Raw genomic sequence first — 14020 nt, 5'->3', positions numbered from 1 at the left:
CTGCCAATCTCCCCTTGTGTCCCCCCCCCCCCCAATTTTTTTGTTGTTGATATTACCGTTTTTTGGAGCTTATACGTGACCCCTCGTGTCATCGCCGTTCCTCTTTCGCTGCCTCCATCTGCTTCCATGGCAGGGTCTTGTCCCCTGCCATAACTTCCTCCCATGTCCATGATGTCCTCCACTCGCCTTTCACCCGAGCCCAGGATATCCGCTCCTCTTGGACACTCTGCTTGGCCTTTTATGTGGTGGGATCTTCTATCACGATCCGTCGTATGAGTGAGACCAAGGCACAGCGTGGTATACGTACATTCTCTTTATTCAAAGAATGAACAAACCAACAAAAATAACAAGCTATACAATATAGTGCTGACAGGCAACTACACATAGTCAAGATCCCACATCAGAAAGTGGGAAAAATGGATACCTAAATATGATCCTCAATCAGAGACAACGATAAACAGCTGTCTCTGATTGGGAACCATATCAGACCAACAAAGAAATACAAAAGCCCTAGACATACAAAAAACGCTAGACATAAATAAAAATAAATAAAAAACTAGAGTACCCACCCTAGTCACACCCTGACCTAACCAAAATATATAGAAAACAGAGATATCTAAGGTCAGGGCATGACAATTATGGGGTATTGTGATGTCATTATGGGGTATTGTGATGTCATTATGGGGTATTGTGATGTCATTATGGGGTATTGTGTGTAGATTGCTGAGGAATTTTTTTTACTTACCCCATTTTAGAATAAGACTGTAACGTAACAAAATGTTGAAAAATACAAGGGGTCAGAACACTTTCCGAATGATCTGTATACATGGATTAGTGTCTGTATTGTGTTCAGCAACCAACATCCTTCCTTGTTTTACAGCTTTGAATGATGGACAGTTGAAAGTGGCTTAACAAATTAATTTATCATAATAAAACCATACATACAAGGCATTAGCATAGTAATTAATAAGGGCCTTCAGCCAAATAACTAAGAAATCCTTATGCCTATATTTTCTTGCAGGAAAATAGCAATAGCGGTATAAAGTATAGAGAGGTTGCATAAGGGTTTGCTGTAACTACCTCGTCCAGATCGTCGTAACTTCTACTGTTACTGTGAATCTGCTGCTCATGGATGTAACACTCAAGTCCATCATTTTGGGCACATTGATAAAGACGAGAAAAAAATACTGTATAAAAAAATAATTCAAATGCTGATCTATATTGCATGCTCAAAAACATGGGGGAATTATATTATTTTAATACTAATATAATTGCTCAGAGAAATAGATTTAGTTTAACAAGCAAATACATTTTTTTTTTAAATACTCAAAAAGATAAGTGCCAATGTTTGGCATCCCTGTTTTCAGTATTTCAGCACCCTACCCTTGTGAGGATAACGACACTGAGCCTTTTTCCAAAATATTTTATGAGATTGGAGAACACATTGGGAGGGATCGTAAACCGTTCCTTCACACAGAATCTTTCCAGATCCTTGATATCATTCGTCTGCGTTTATGGACTGGCTCTCTTCAATTCAAACCACAGGTTTTCAATGGGGTTCAAGTCCGGAGAATGAGATGGCCATTGCAGAATGTTGATTTTGTGGTCTATTAACCATTTATCTGTGTGTTTGGGGTTATTGTCTTGTTGAAAGATCCACGTTCTCAGAACATTTACCGGTCAGGAAACGTGTGGCTTTGTTCCCATAACCAATGGGAAACCAAAAAACGTACGTTCCCACAACTTCAAAGGAACCACATGTGCTAGCTGGGAAGATGGAGGAAAACAGTCAGTGCTCAGTAATCATCCAATTCAACTGCTGTTAAAGAAGGTTTTTGGGTTGAAAAATGTACTGTTAAAGAAGGTTTTTGGGGTTGAAAAATGTACTGTTAAAGAAGGTTTTTGGGGTTGAAAAATGTGCTGTTAAAGAAGGTTTTTGGGTTGAAAAATGTACTGTTAAAGAAGGTTTTTGGGGTTGAAAAATGTACTGTTAAAGAAGGTTTTTGGGGTTGAAAAATGTACTGTTAAAGAAGGTTTTTGGGTTGAAAAATGTACTGTTAAAGAAGCATAGGGCCGGTTTTCTGAATCCAGATTAGGCCTATTCCCGGACTGAAAAGCATGATGCTCAATGGAGACACACATTTCCAGTAAAACATCAGTTCCAAGTACACAACACCGTCATGCTCTGTCACATCATCTTGAATGCCTGTTACCTGATGTATTGATCGAAGCAGACCACCTGGCTCACACCATATATTTAAATGTATACACACGCGTCTAAACAAAACCAATATCTATCTAACCTCCAGATGCTATTTAGAATGTACAAAGGTCATTCTGTTTTCTTCCAATCATATTACTGGAATCAATCATCGTCCATCTTGAGAGCAGACCAAAGGCTTTATTTGGTAATTGTGTCGTGTCTGGAAGGGTTGAGGAGGCTGGGGGTTGTGAGTTATATTTCGATTTATCATGATTAGTAGCTAGTGAGAGAATGGGGAATCGGGGGTGGGGGTAGTTTAGTCTGGCGGAGCTTTTCCTTTCAAATGTTGTTTTGTGAAGAGCATGGTGTCCAAGGCTACGCTGAGGGTATTAGATAACCCTAACTATCAGAAATCAGTGGGTAGTCGTCGTGAGTTGCATGGTTGGGGTCAATTACATTTCAATTCCGGTCAATTCAGATCCTACAGTGCCTTCAGAGTAGTCACCACTCTTGACCTTTTCCACATGTTGTTGTGTTACAGCCTGAATTTAAAATTTATCAAATGTAGATTTGTTTTGTCATTGGTCTACACACAATACCCCATAATGTCAAAGTGGAATTATTATTATTAATATTTGTTTTAAATGTTTACAATTTAATTTAAAAAAGGAAAAACTGAAATGTCTTGAGCCAATAGGTATTCTCTTGGGGTGGCAGTGTAGCCTAGTGGTTAGAGCATTGGACTAGTAACTGGAAGGTTGCAAGTTCAAATTCCTGAGCTGACAAGGTACAAATCTGTTGTTCTGCCCCTGAACAGCACTAGGCTGTCATTGAAAATAAGAATTTGTTCTTAACTGACTTGCCTAGTTAAATAAAGGTAAAATAAACCCCTTTGCAAGCCTAAATAAGTTCATGAGTAAACATTGGCTTAACAAGTCACATAATTAGTTGCATGGACTCTCTGCACAATAATAGTGTTCAACATGATTTTTTAATGACTTATCTCTACTTGTTGTGTATATGTGTAACTGACACACACACACATTCTCCATGACTGGTAGCACCGTCTCACAATAGACTGATCAGCATTCATATCTATGGCCATCATGCTGACATGGAGGTAGCGAGCCGTTCCTGCTGACCTTGCTAGTGATGTTTAGACACCTGGCCCTGTTCATCAGACATAAGAAAAGACCTTGAGGGAACGATACACAGCTTTGATTTAAACGCTGGCAGCTCCTCTTTAACCAACAGCTTGAGATCACCACATCCATGTATATAAAAGACATGTCTCAAATTTTGTGAAGTTGTTTATCAAAACCGTTATGTGGCCTTTGTACGGGTTTCTAGTTATCTTACAGAAATTCACTTCTAATACTCTCTGCAAAAAACAAAACAAAAATATGAAGTGTACTGTAACTAAATAATGAAAGCAATGCAATGTTGATCAGACGTTATGAATTGAACATGTTTTTTCAAAAGGACATCGGTGTAGCAGATGGTAGATCAATACGTATGCATATGTCATGCTCTGTGATCTGAGCTCATCAAACAGAGGAACAATGATTTTTTTTTAGTGGCATGGTGATTTACCCAGAGGAACAATTGAAAGACATCAACCCTGTTGTCCTCTAAAGGGGATTTCACATCAAATTGGTTTTTCCCCTTAAGCCCAGCCCACTAAATAACAATAGTCATTTATTAACATATGATTGATGATGGCTGACAATGCAAAACATTTTCTTACAATGGAAGTACAATATGAAAACTGTGCATTTGTTAATGACAGGAAGGAGAGAGAAACATACAGTAGCTAACAATGTTGTGATCTGCAGATTTTTAGATCCTTTGTTGTTTTGGCTGTAAAAAAAAACAGAAACAGGATGCCAGGATATAAATGAAATTAGGGAGTGGTCAGGGGATGCCTGTTCCATCCCTGCTACGAATAGGAAGCTGCAAAATGAGATATCCTGGAGCCCGCTGCTCAGAAGCATCAGAGATGGGAGAGGACAGCTGTCACCAGCCCAGTCAGGAGTTTCCTGATCTGGGCACCGAGACAACTTTCGCTGGGAAGAGGAACGAGGAATGGACACCATGTCTAATCTCTAGTCACACGGGGTGATTCCCGAGAGGGAGTGTGACTGGCCTCACACTCCCTCACTCCCAATCTCAAGACAACTGTTGTTTTCTTTCCAACCCATTGCTCACCTTCTCCTTTGTTATCAGACACGAGGAAACTGTTCCATTCTGGAAGCATCCTGGTGTTCTTAGAACCATATGAAAAAACAGGCTGTGCTTCCATCTAAACAAACTGTGTGCTCTCCCACCTCCTCCTCAGCTATGGCAGCCACGCTACAGAAGCTGTTGTCTTATACAATAATCACTCATCATGATAAGCGCTTAGTTGGAAGATATAAGTTAATCACTTATCATATATTAACCACTTCGTCGTAACTTCACTATGACATGACTGCAAACATACGTGCACATTACATGCATTCATATGAAACCCTTACAGCCATGTACAGTCAGATCCAAAATGATTAGCACTCATGCTAAAGATGAGGGGGAAAAAGACTGTATAAAATCAATATAAATACTGAGCTATAGCGTGTTCCAAAACACACTATATTCCAAAAAAGTATATTATTTTATACAAATGGAAAGAAAAGAGTTTAAGTAATAAAACTTTAACCTTTTAATACCTTTTAATATCTGTCAATACCTTTTAATATCTGTCAATACCTTTTAATACCTTTTAATATCTGTCAATACCTTTTAATATCTGTCAATACCTTTTAATATCTGTCAATACCTTTTAATACCTTTTAATATCTGTCAATACCTTTTAATATCTGTCAATACCTTTTAATACCTTTTAATATCTGTCAATACCTTTTAATATCTGTCAATACCTTTTAATACCTTTTAATATCTGTCAATACCTTTTAATATCTGTCAATACCTTTTAATACCTTTTAATATCTGTCAATACCTTTTAATATCTGTCAATACCTTTTAACATCTGTCAATACCTTTTAATACCTTTTAATATCTGTCAATACCTTTTAATATCTGTCAATACCATTTAATATCTGTCAATACCTTTTAATATCTGTCAATACCTTTTAATATCTGTCAATACCTTTTAATATCTGTCAATACCTTTTAACATCTGTCAATACCTTTTAACATCTGTCAATACCTTTTAATATCTGTCAATACCATTTAACATCTGTCAATACCTTTTAACATCTGTCAATACCTTTTAATATATGTCAATACCATTTAATATCTGTCAATACCTTTTAATATCTGTCAATACCTTTTAATATCTGTCAATACCTTTTAACATCTGTCAATACCTTTTAACATCTGTCAATACCTTTTAATATATGTCAATACCATTTAATATCTGTCAATACCTTTTAATATCTGTCAATACCTTTTAATATCTGTCAATACCATTTAATATATGTCAATACCTTTTAATATCTGTCAATACCTTTTAATATCTGTCAATACCATTTAATATCTGTCAATACCTTTTAATATCTGTCAATACCTTTTAATATCTGTCAATACCTTTTAATATATTTCAATACCTTTTCATATCTGTCAATACCTTTTAATATCTTTCAATACCTGTCAATGCCTTTCAATACTTTTCAATACCGACACTGAGCCTTCTTTTGGAAAAAGTTGTATCAGATTGGAGAACATCTTAGAAGGGTTAATAGACTATTCCTCCAAACAGAATCTTTCCAGACTGTTGATATCCTTTATCTGCACTCATGGATTGCCCTATAACTCAAACCGCAGGTTTACAATTGTTTAATTTAATTTAAATGTAACCTTTAACTAGGCAAGTAAGTTAAGAAGAAATTGTTATTTACAATGACGGCCTACCCCGGCCAAACCTGGATGACGCTGGGGCCAATTGTGCACCGCCCTACGGGAGTCCCAATGTGATACAGCCTGGGGTGTCTGGAGATTGAAATGGCCATTACAAAATGTTAGTTTTGTGGTTAATAAACCATTTCTTAATAAACCATTACTACATTCGATTCCTCTTTTCAACACCATATTTTACAGTAAGTGTGGGGTTCTTTACTACATTCGATTCCTCTTTTCAACACCATATTTTACAGTAAGTGTGGGGTTCTTTACTACATTCGATTCCTCTTTTCAACACCATATTTTACAGTAAGTGTGGGGTTCTTTACTACATTCGATTCCTCTTTTCAACACCATATTTTACAGTAAGTGTGGGGTTCTTTACTACATTCGATTCCTCTTTTCAACACCATATTTTACAGTAAGTGTGGGGTTCTTTACTACATTCGATTCCTCTTTTCAACACCATATTTTACAGTAAGTGTGGGGTTCTTTACTACATTCGATTCCTCTTTTCAACACCATATTTTACAGTAAGTGTGGGGTTCTTTATTACATTCGATTCCTCTTTTCAACATCATATTTTACAGTAAGTGTGGGGTTCTTTACTACATTCGATTCCTCTTTTCAACACCATATTTTACAGTAAGTGTGGGGTTCTTTACTACATTCGATTCCTCTTTTCAACACCATATTTTACAGTAAGTGTGGGGTTCTTTACTACATTCGATTCCTCTTTTCACCACCATATTTTACAGTAAGTGTGGGGTTCTTTACTACATTCGATTCCTCTTTTCAACACCATATTTTACAGTAAGTGTGGGGTTCTTTACTACATTCGATTCCTCTTTTCAACACCATATTTTACAGTAAGTGTGGGGTTCTTTACTACATTCGATTCCTCTTTTCAACACCATATTTTACAGTAAGTGTGGGGTTCTTTACTACATTCGATTCCTCTTTTCAACACCATATTTTACAGTAAGTGTGGGGTTCTTTACTACATTCGATTCCTCTTTTCAACACCATATTTTACAGTAAGTGTGGGGTTCTTTACTACATTCGATTCCTCTTTTCAACACCATATTTTACAGTAAGTGTGGGGTTCTTTACTACATTCGATTCCTCTTTTCAACACCATATTTTACAGTAAGTGTGGGGTTCTTTACTACATTCGATTCCTCTTTTCAACACCATATTTTACAGTAAGTGTGGGGTTCTTTACTACATTCGATTCCTCTTTTCAACACCATATTTTACAGTAAGTGTGGGGTTCTTTACTACATTCGATTCCTCTTTTCAACACCATATTTTACAGTAAGTGTGGGGTTCTTTACTACATTCGATTCCTCTTTTCAACACCAAACCCACCACTGGTGTGCGTGGCCAAGGAGCTCTATTTTCATGTCATCAGATCAGTTCCAATCCAAGTGCAAACGCCTGCCGTTTTCATTTGTTGGATGACATTAAAATAAATAGAGCTCTTTGGCCACGCACACAAATACTTGAGCCCCTAATTTATTTATTTGTAAGTATTACTTGTTAAACAAAATCTCTTCCTCCTTCTCTGTATTAGTATAAAATAATATAATTTCATATTTTTTTTTGTTGCATGCAATATAGCTCAGCGTTGTATTATTGATTTTACAGTATTTTTTGCTCATCTTTATCAATAGTGTCAATAATGTTGGACCTGACTGTATACTGTACTTAGTTGGCAGGGCGTCATATTCACACACTTAACATAATATGTTCTTGTGGTGGTTGGTGTGTGGGAGCTGTGCTACAGAGGGCAGGCAGGTCTACCATATCAAGTCCAAAATCTCACATATCCTCACTTCTTGTATACATTACATAGTTGCACATCATCTTAATAATGCCGTAGCCTGCAATGAATCACCATTTTCTGGCTGAGATACTGAGATATTGTGTTATTGACTGTGCGTTTGTTTATGTGTAACTTCTGTGTTGCTGTTTTTTGTCGCACTGCTTTGCTTTATCTTGGCCAGGTCGCAGTTGTAAATGAGAACTTGTTCTCAACTGGCCTACCTGGTTAAATAAAGGTGACATCATTTTTTAAATTAAAAACGTATTGAAATAACCCACTAAAATCTAGACAGACGGCATACCCTGCACTGTGTCCGTTTTACACCTTGATATGTCCAACCAAGACAAATAAGTAAACAAGACTGTTCTTTTAATATAAAAAAAAAAATCAATTTAAAGTTAACAAAAATATGGTACTGCACTGTGTGTAATGCAAACCGTACGGAGAAACTGTACAAGAAACACATGTTGATAATTAGGATGCAGTGCCATCTGGTGGTTGTAAAGAGAAAGAACTGTTGAGTGTTTTTTCCCCTCACTACGGAGAGTAAATCTTGTTTTATCCCAATCCTTAAAGACAACTCTAGAGTCGCTGTTAAGCATCTCATTTTACATCTAAGACGGCACATTTTCTATAAACAAAAACAGTAGAAGAAAGTTGAGCATACGACTTAAGACAGATATCGGTTTACATGATATAGCCATTTAAACAGGTTTCCCTTTCTGGCAATGTTTAATGGACCAAAAGACAAGGATGTTGTATTGAACATATAGAGAAGAAATGATACAGCACAGGGATAGGTAACATGACTCCACGAAGTAGGGCCAATCATCCGTATAAACTCGGGTTTAAAGAGTGAATCAAAATACAGTGTGTTAGATCCCACTCAGGAATCATTAGGTAATCCAAACAGTTTGACTGTGCCTGCCTTGCTATCCCACTCAGGAATCATTAGGTAATCCAAACAGTTTGACTGTGCCTGCCTTGCTATCCCACTCAGGAATCATTAGGTAATCCAAACAGTTTGACTGTGCCTGCCTTGCTATCCCACTCAGGAATCATTAGGTAATCCAAACAGTTTGACTGTGCCAGACTCTCTATTGTTGTCGTACTTCCCTTCCTTGTCATCACATGCGTAGGCCAGCAGCGGTCTCTTAGGATGCCAGGCTACTGTGAACGTAGGAGACTCACACTGGACCTCCCACAGCTTCTCTCCTGCAAAAACACGAAACAGAAGATACTCTGAATGATGAACTGAAATTAATGAGGACTATATTCTTGCCAAGGACTATGCGGCATAGTGTGGGCTTGTTTTGTAGGCCGTAAGGTCCACGGGGAGTGGGGGGAGTGGGTTATTCTTGCACATTCAATTCTTTTAACTATTTTGTGGTTTTGCTAATTGTGTTTCTTATGTGTTAACAAAAAGTTTGTGTGACTTTTTTTTTTCTCCAACTAACCTGTTTCAACCTCTGCTATGTCTATGAAGTGGTTCCAACTAACCTGTTTCAACCTCTGCTATGTCTATGAAGTGGTTCCAACTAACCTGTTTCAACCTCTGCTATGTCTATGAAGTGGTTCCAACTAACCTGTTTCAACCTCTGCTATGTCTATGAAGTGGTTCCAACTAACCTGTTTCAACCTCTGCTATGTCTATGAAGTGGTTCCAACTAACCTGTTTCAATCTCTGCTATGTCTATGAAGTGGTTCCAACTAACCTGTTTCAACCTCTGCTATGTCTATGAAGTGGTTCCAACTAACCTGTTTCAACCTCTGCTATGTCTATGAAGTGGTTCCAACTAACCTGTTTCAACCTCTGCTATGTCTATGAAGTGGTTCCAACTAACCTGTTTCAACCTCTGCTATGTCTATGAAGTGGTTCCAACTAACCTGTTTCAACCTCTGCTATGTCTATGAAGTGGTTCCAACTAACCTGTTTCAACCTCTGCTATGTCTATGAAGTGGTTCCAACTAACCTGTTTCAACCTCTGCTATGTCTATTAAGTGGTTCCAACTAACCTGTTTCAACCTCTGCTATGTCTATGAAGTGGTTCCGACTAACCTGTTTCAACCTCTGCTATGTCTATGAAGTGGTTCCAACTAACCTGTTTCAACCTCTGCTATGTCTATGAAGTGGTCCTCGGAGGCTGAAGCCAGCATCTTCCCATCATGGCTGAAACTCAATGTTCTCACTGGCCAGTCCAACCTGAAACGCAAGACAATCAGACTCAATGTATGTATACATTGCAAAAGCATGAATGTCAAGTGATACAAATACGGATCATTGTTTGGGTGCTTAATGGGCTACTAGGGTTAGCTGATGATGGTGATGAGGGATATGCACCATCTGTCCATATGGACTGTTTTCAATGTAGACTCACTAACCTGGAGAAACAGCGAACACAGACCAGTTCTTCAACGGTCCACAGACTGACCAGGGCATCTGCACTTCCTGTGGCAAAGTACTTCCCCGTGGGGTCAAACTTGATGCAGATGCAGTTGGAGGGGTGGGCGTTGATCGACTGGATGGGCTTCAGCTCGGGGTAACTGAAAACAACATGTCAAAGTCAGGGAGCCCGTAACTTAGGCTAATTATGAACCTATCTACTACTTCAAGTCATATCCATTTTCATGTGCAGCAGCAATAGGCATAGGCTACATCACAGGACATAAGCTACACATTCTAGTTTGGACAGGATTGTGAATACTTGAGTAACGGGGTATGGGGGAAATGACACCCTATTCCCTAAATAGTGCACTGGTTTATACCAGCACTATATGGGTTCTAGCCAAAAGTAGTGCACTAAATAGGGAATAACCTAGGGTTCTATTTTGGAAGGGACCAAGGTCTTACCTCAAGATGTTGATGCACCCGTTTCCATTGGTGAGAAAGAACATGTTGTTGTCATTAATCCACGAGATCTCGTTGACTTCAAACTTAAACTGCTCCTCAGCTCGTGACCGGTGTGATTTGACGTCGATGAAGGTAACCACATCATCCTTGTTCCCAACGGCTATCGTTTGGCCGTCGGGACTCCAGCAGATGTTGATGTTTTCCCCTGCAAACAAACACAGCAGGTAGATCATGCACTTTTGGGTCGGCACAGATCAGAATGAATGCAACAGGACACATTACTGTAATGGCACATACTGTAAAGTCTTGCACTTCAGTACAATGCTAATGTATTGTTTTTGGCTTAAGACACAGCAGATGTATCGCTTGCATCGCTGTACAAAATGGGTTTTACTTTAGTGTTGACAGTAGCCGTGCACGTTGTTGATCTAATTGGAATGTACCTTTAGTGTTGACAGTAGCCGTGCACTTCGTTGTTCTGACGTCCCAGATGCGTATGGTCTTGTCCCCCGATGCAGTGACAAACACGTCTGGGTTGGTAGGATGCCAACACAACTGATCAACACTGTCTCCGTGGCCTCTGTAGTTGTTCTCCTTCACCTGTAAGGGGTAGAAATAGGTCAAAACAACAAGATAGCTAGCTGTGTGCTAAAGTGGAGGTTGCTACTACAAATAGTAACTAACTAGCCAGTTGTCTCGGCTAGCTGGTTCAGCACATAACATAGCATCTAGCTAGTTAGCAGGCTCTTCCCGATCTGATCATGGTTAACAAATTAATAGATATCTGCTAGATATAAAAGTAAGTGTATAATTTGGTGTGCCTGAATGTTACAATATAAGACTTGAGAGTTGTGTTATGAGCCTTGCACTAGCATGCGTGGTTCATTTATGCAATGTTAGCTTGCGTCTATAACATGCTAGCAACGTACCAAACGGTCTTTTTCCAAAACAAATACGCTTGCTGTTTTATCAAAAGACCCAGATGCCAACCTCCTGCCGTCGCAACTCCATGCTACTGAATGGACTTTAGCACTATGCGCAGGGAATTCCCTGCTTTTGTTGTTATTTCTAAAACTCTCTTGCATCTCTTGATAATATTTGGACGCCATTTTGGAAGATACTACCGCGTTATGTCGCTACAGGGGGGGGGGGGGGGGGGGGTCATCTTCTTCTTCTTCTTCTTTGGAGTTTAACGGCGGTTGGCATCCAATATGTTGCATTACCGCCCCCAACTGGACTATGATGTAAATCCATTATACTTTGTGATAACAAAAAAAATATAAAGAAATAAACCCCCTTCGACTAACGCTATAGCCATTAAAAACCCACTACCCCATTCCACTACTTTGCCCCTATCTCCTCCTGCACCATGCCAACAGCCTTGGAAGACCAGACACCACCACTCAACACACCCTGTAACTCTTCTGAAGTCAAATCTCATATACCCAAATACTTCTCTGCAGCTGCCACAACAACATCTATTTTCTGTGATTTACATTCCATTTCTGTGATACAGTTGATAACCATTGCTATGAACGCTAAGAAGACAACCTTGCTGAAGCATATATCACTCATTGGCCTATCCTTCTGTGCTGGCACAGATCTATTACTCACAGGGATACTCTCAGGATCCTTCACCCTCGACCCATTCACCTCTACTTTCTTCACTGCCTCAGCATATGACACCTTCTGCACTGCTCCCAGCAACATGGACCCCCCTTACAGTTGACACAGACAACTTTATTCACCAAAACTACACAATCCTCTATCCCATGCCCTCCTGCACACATCCCACATCTTGGAATCTCTCTCCTACAAACAGCTACGACATGACCATAAATGTTGCACCTGACTCAGTGCAGTGGATTCGGCACAAAACCTCTAACAGGATAACTGATATATCCTGACATGATTTTGTCTGGTAGAGACTCTGACCCAAAACTCAAGAGGACCATGCTCACCACCAGGTCTGATTTACACCAAACAACGGGCATCACAAACACCAGGAATCTTCAACTTCAATTGCTCACGCGCCAGCTCCCTCTGGTCAGAAGAAACACAAACAAATATCACAAGTCCAGTACAGGTTACCTTCACTGATTCAACTGTACCCAACTCCTTTCCTACCCACCCTGAAATCACAAATGGATCCGCCAAAAGGCAAGGGTCCACTTTCTCCAAAAATGTCACTCCTACTCGCTCTTCTTCCTCTTTCCTCTCCATTCCTCTTCAGAAATCCACCTTTCTGTGTCCCTGGCCTGTCCTGATATTCCTGCTCTCCTGACTCCAACACATAATTGTTCTGCTCACCTTGGAAAACGTGTCGTCTCCAGGCGGCAACATTTTGAGAGCATGAGAAGTAGCCACACACAGAAAAAACGACCACCAAACTCAACTGTGTTTTATTCCCCGTCGCAGTGGAAAACCTTGAGCTTTCTCTTGGTACACTCTGATAGCGCCTTGTGCTCTAGTTCACTTGGCATTGGCCCAAAGCACCAAAGTGGCTGGTTGACAACACAGCCAAAAACTTGTTAGCCCCGATTACACATTGCTTGCCTTCCAATGTCTTGAGGGGTGGGATCTAGCTACAGTCCTGTATTATGTTTTTTGTATTATCACGGATAAATCGTGGATTATAAAAGATTATAAACTGGGTGGTTCAAACCCTGAATGCTGATTGGCTGACAGCCATGGTATATCAGACTGCATACCACGGGTATGACGAAACATTTATTTTTACTCTCCTAATTACGTTGGTAAACAGTTTATAATAGCAATAAGGCACCTCGGGGGTTTGTGATACATGGCCAATATACCACGGCTAAGGGCTGTATCCAAGCACTCCACGTTGCGTCGTGCATAAGAACAGCCCTTAGCCGTGGTATATTGTCCATATACCACACCTCCTCAGGCCTTATTGCTTGAATATATCATCATTGTCTAAATAGTTAAATGGTTTTGAATTATTTATAATCTTTTTTTTTTTTTACTTTTATTGAACAAAATGGGCATTAAAGTGAAGCAATCCATTTAAACGCTGTCTAACTTTATTGATTCAACACTCTTAACAATTACACACCTTACATTGAGGTATTAAAGGCTCAGTCAAGCACAGCCCAGTACAACACTCTGTGGTTCAGTTTCTATGCCAATAATGCCATCTCAGGTTATGTTTGAAATGGAGTTCAGTTCAGCAATAATGGTCTAACATTAGTCATATACTACACACACAAAGATGGAA

The 14020-nt window shown here is 39.3% G+C and overlaps 1 protein-coding gene across 2 annotated transcripts; it reads right to left on the bottom strand.

Annotated features, from left to right (window-relative positions):
• Positions 1-8280: 8280 nt before the first annotated feature.
• On the bottom strand, positions 8281-11919 carry LOC110504515 (THO complex subunit 3). Of its 2 annotated transcripts, XM_036969985.1 has the most exons (7): positions 11709-11919; positions 11223-11379; positions 10780-10984; positions 10311-10472; positions 10031-10131; positions 9018-9143; positions 8281-8962 (listed from the first exon to the last, which is right to left on the bottom strand). In XM_036969985.1, exons 1-7 carry the CDS (start codon positions 11886-11888, stop codon positions 8925-8927), a joined length of 969 nt encoding a protein of 322 aa, XP_036825880.1. In that variant the 5' UTR covers positions 11889-11919; the 3' UTR covers positions 8281-8924. The 2 variants fall into 2 exon arrangements, with proteins under 2 accessions (XP_036825880.1, XP_021438945.2); XM_021583270.2 differs by having other exon boundaries at positions 8281-9143.
• Positions 11920-14020: the final 2101 nt, after the last annotated feature.

Source organism: Oncorhynchus mykiss, chromosome 31 (assembly GCF_013265735.2).
Source record: "Oncorhynchus mykiss isolate Arlee chromosome 31, USDA_OmykA_1.1, whole genome shotgun sequence".
NCBI lineage: Eukaryota > Metazoa > Chordata > Actinopteri > Salmoniformes > Salmonidae > Oncorhynchus > Oncorhynchus mykiss.
This window is presented reverse-complemented; position numbering and strand designations above follow the sequence as displayed.

What these genes read in the sequence shown, in the direction of transcription:
- LOC110504515 (XM_021583270.2), bottom strand. Translation starts at nt 11,888, where the DNA reads ATGGCGTCCAAATATTATCAAGAGATGCAAGAGAGTTTTAGAAATAAC. An exon ending in TTTTGGAAAAAGACCGTTTG is followed by an intron (nt 11,380 to 11,708) that starts GTACGTTGCTAG and finishes TACCCCTTACAG; the next exon opens with GTGAAGGAGAACAACTACAG. An exon ending in GGGTGCATCAACATCTTGAG is followed by an intron (nt 10,473 to 10,779) that starts GTAAGACCTTGG and finishes TGTTGTTTTCAG; the next exon opens with TTACCCCGAGCTGAAGCCCA.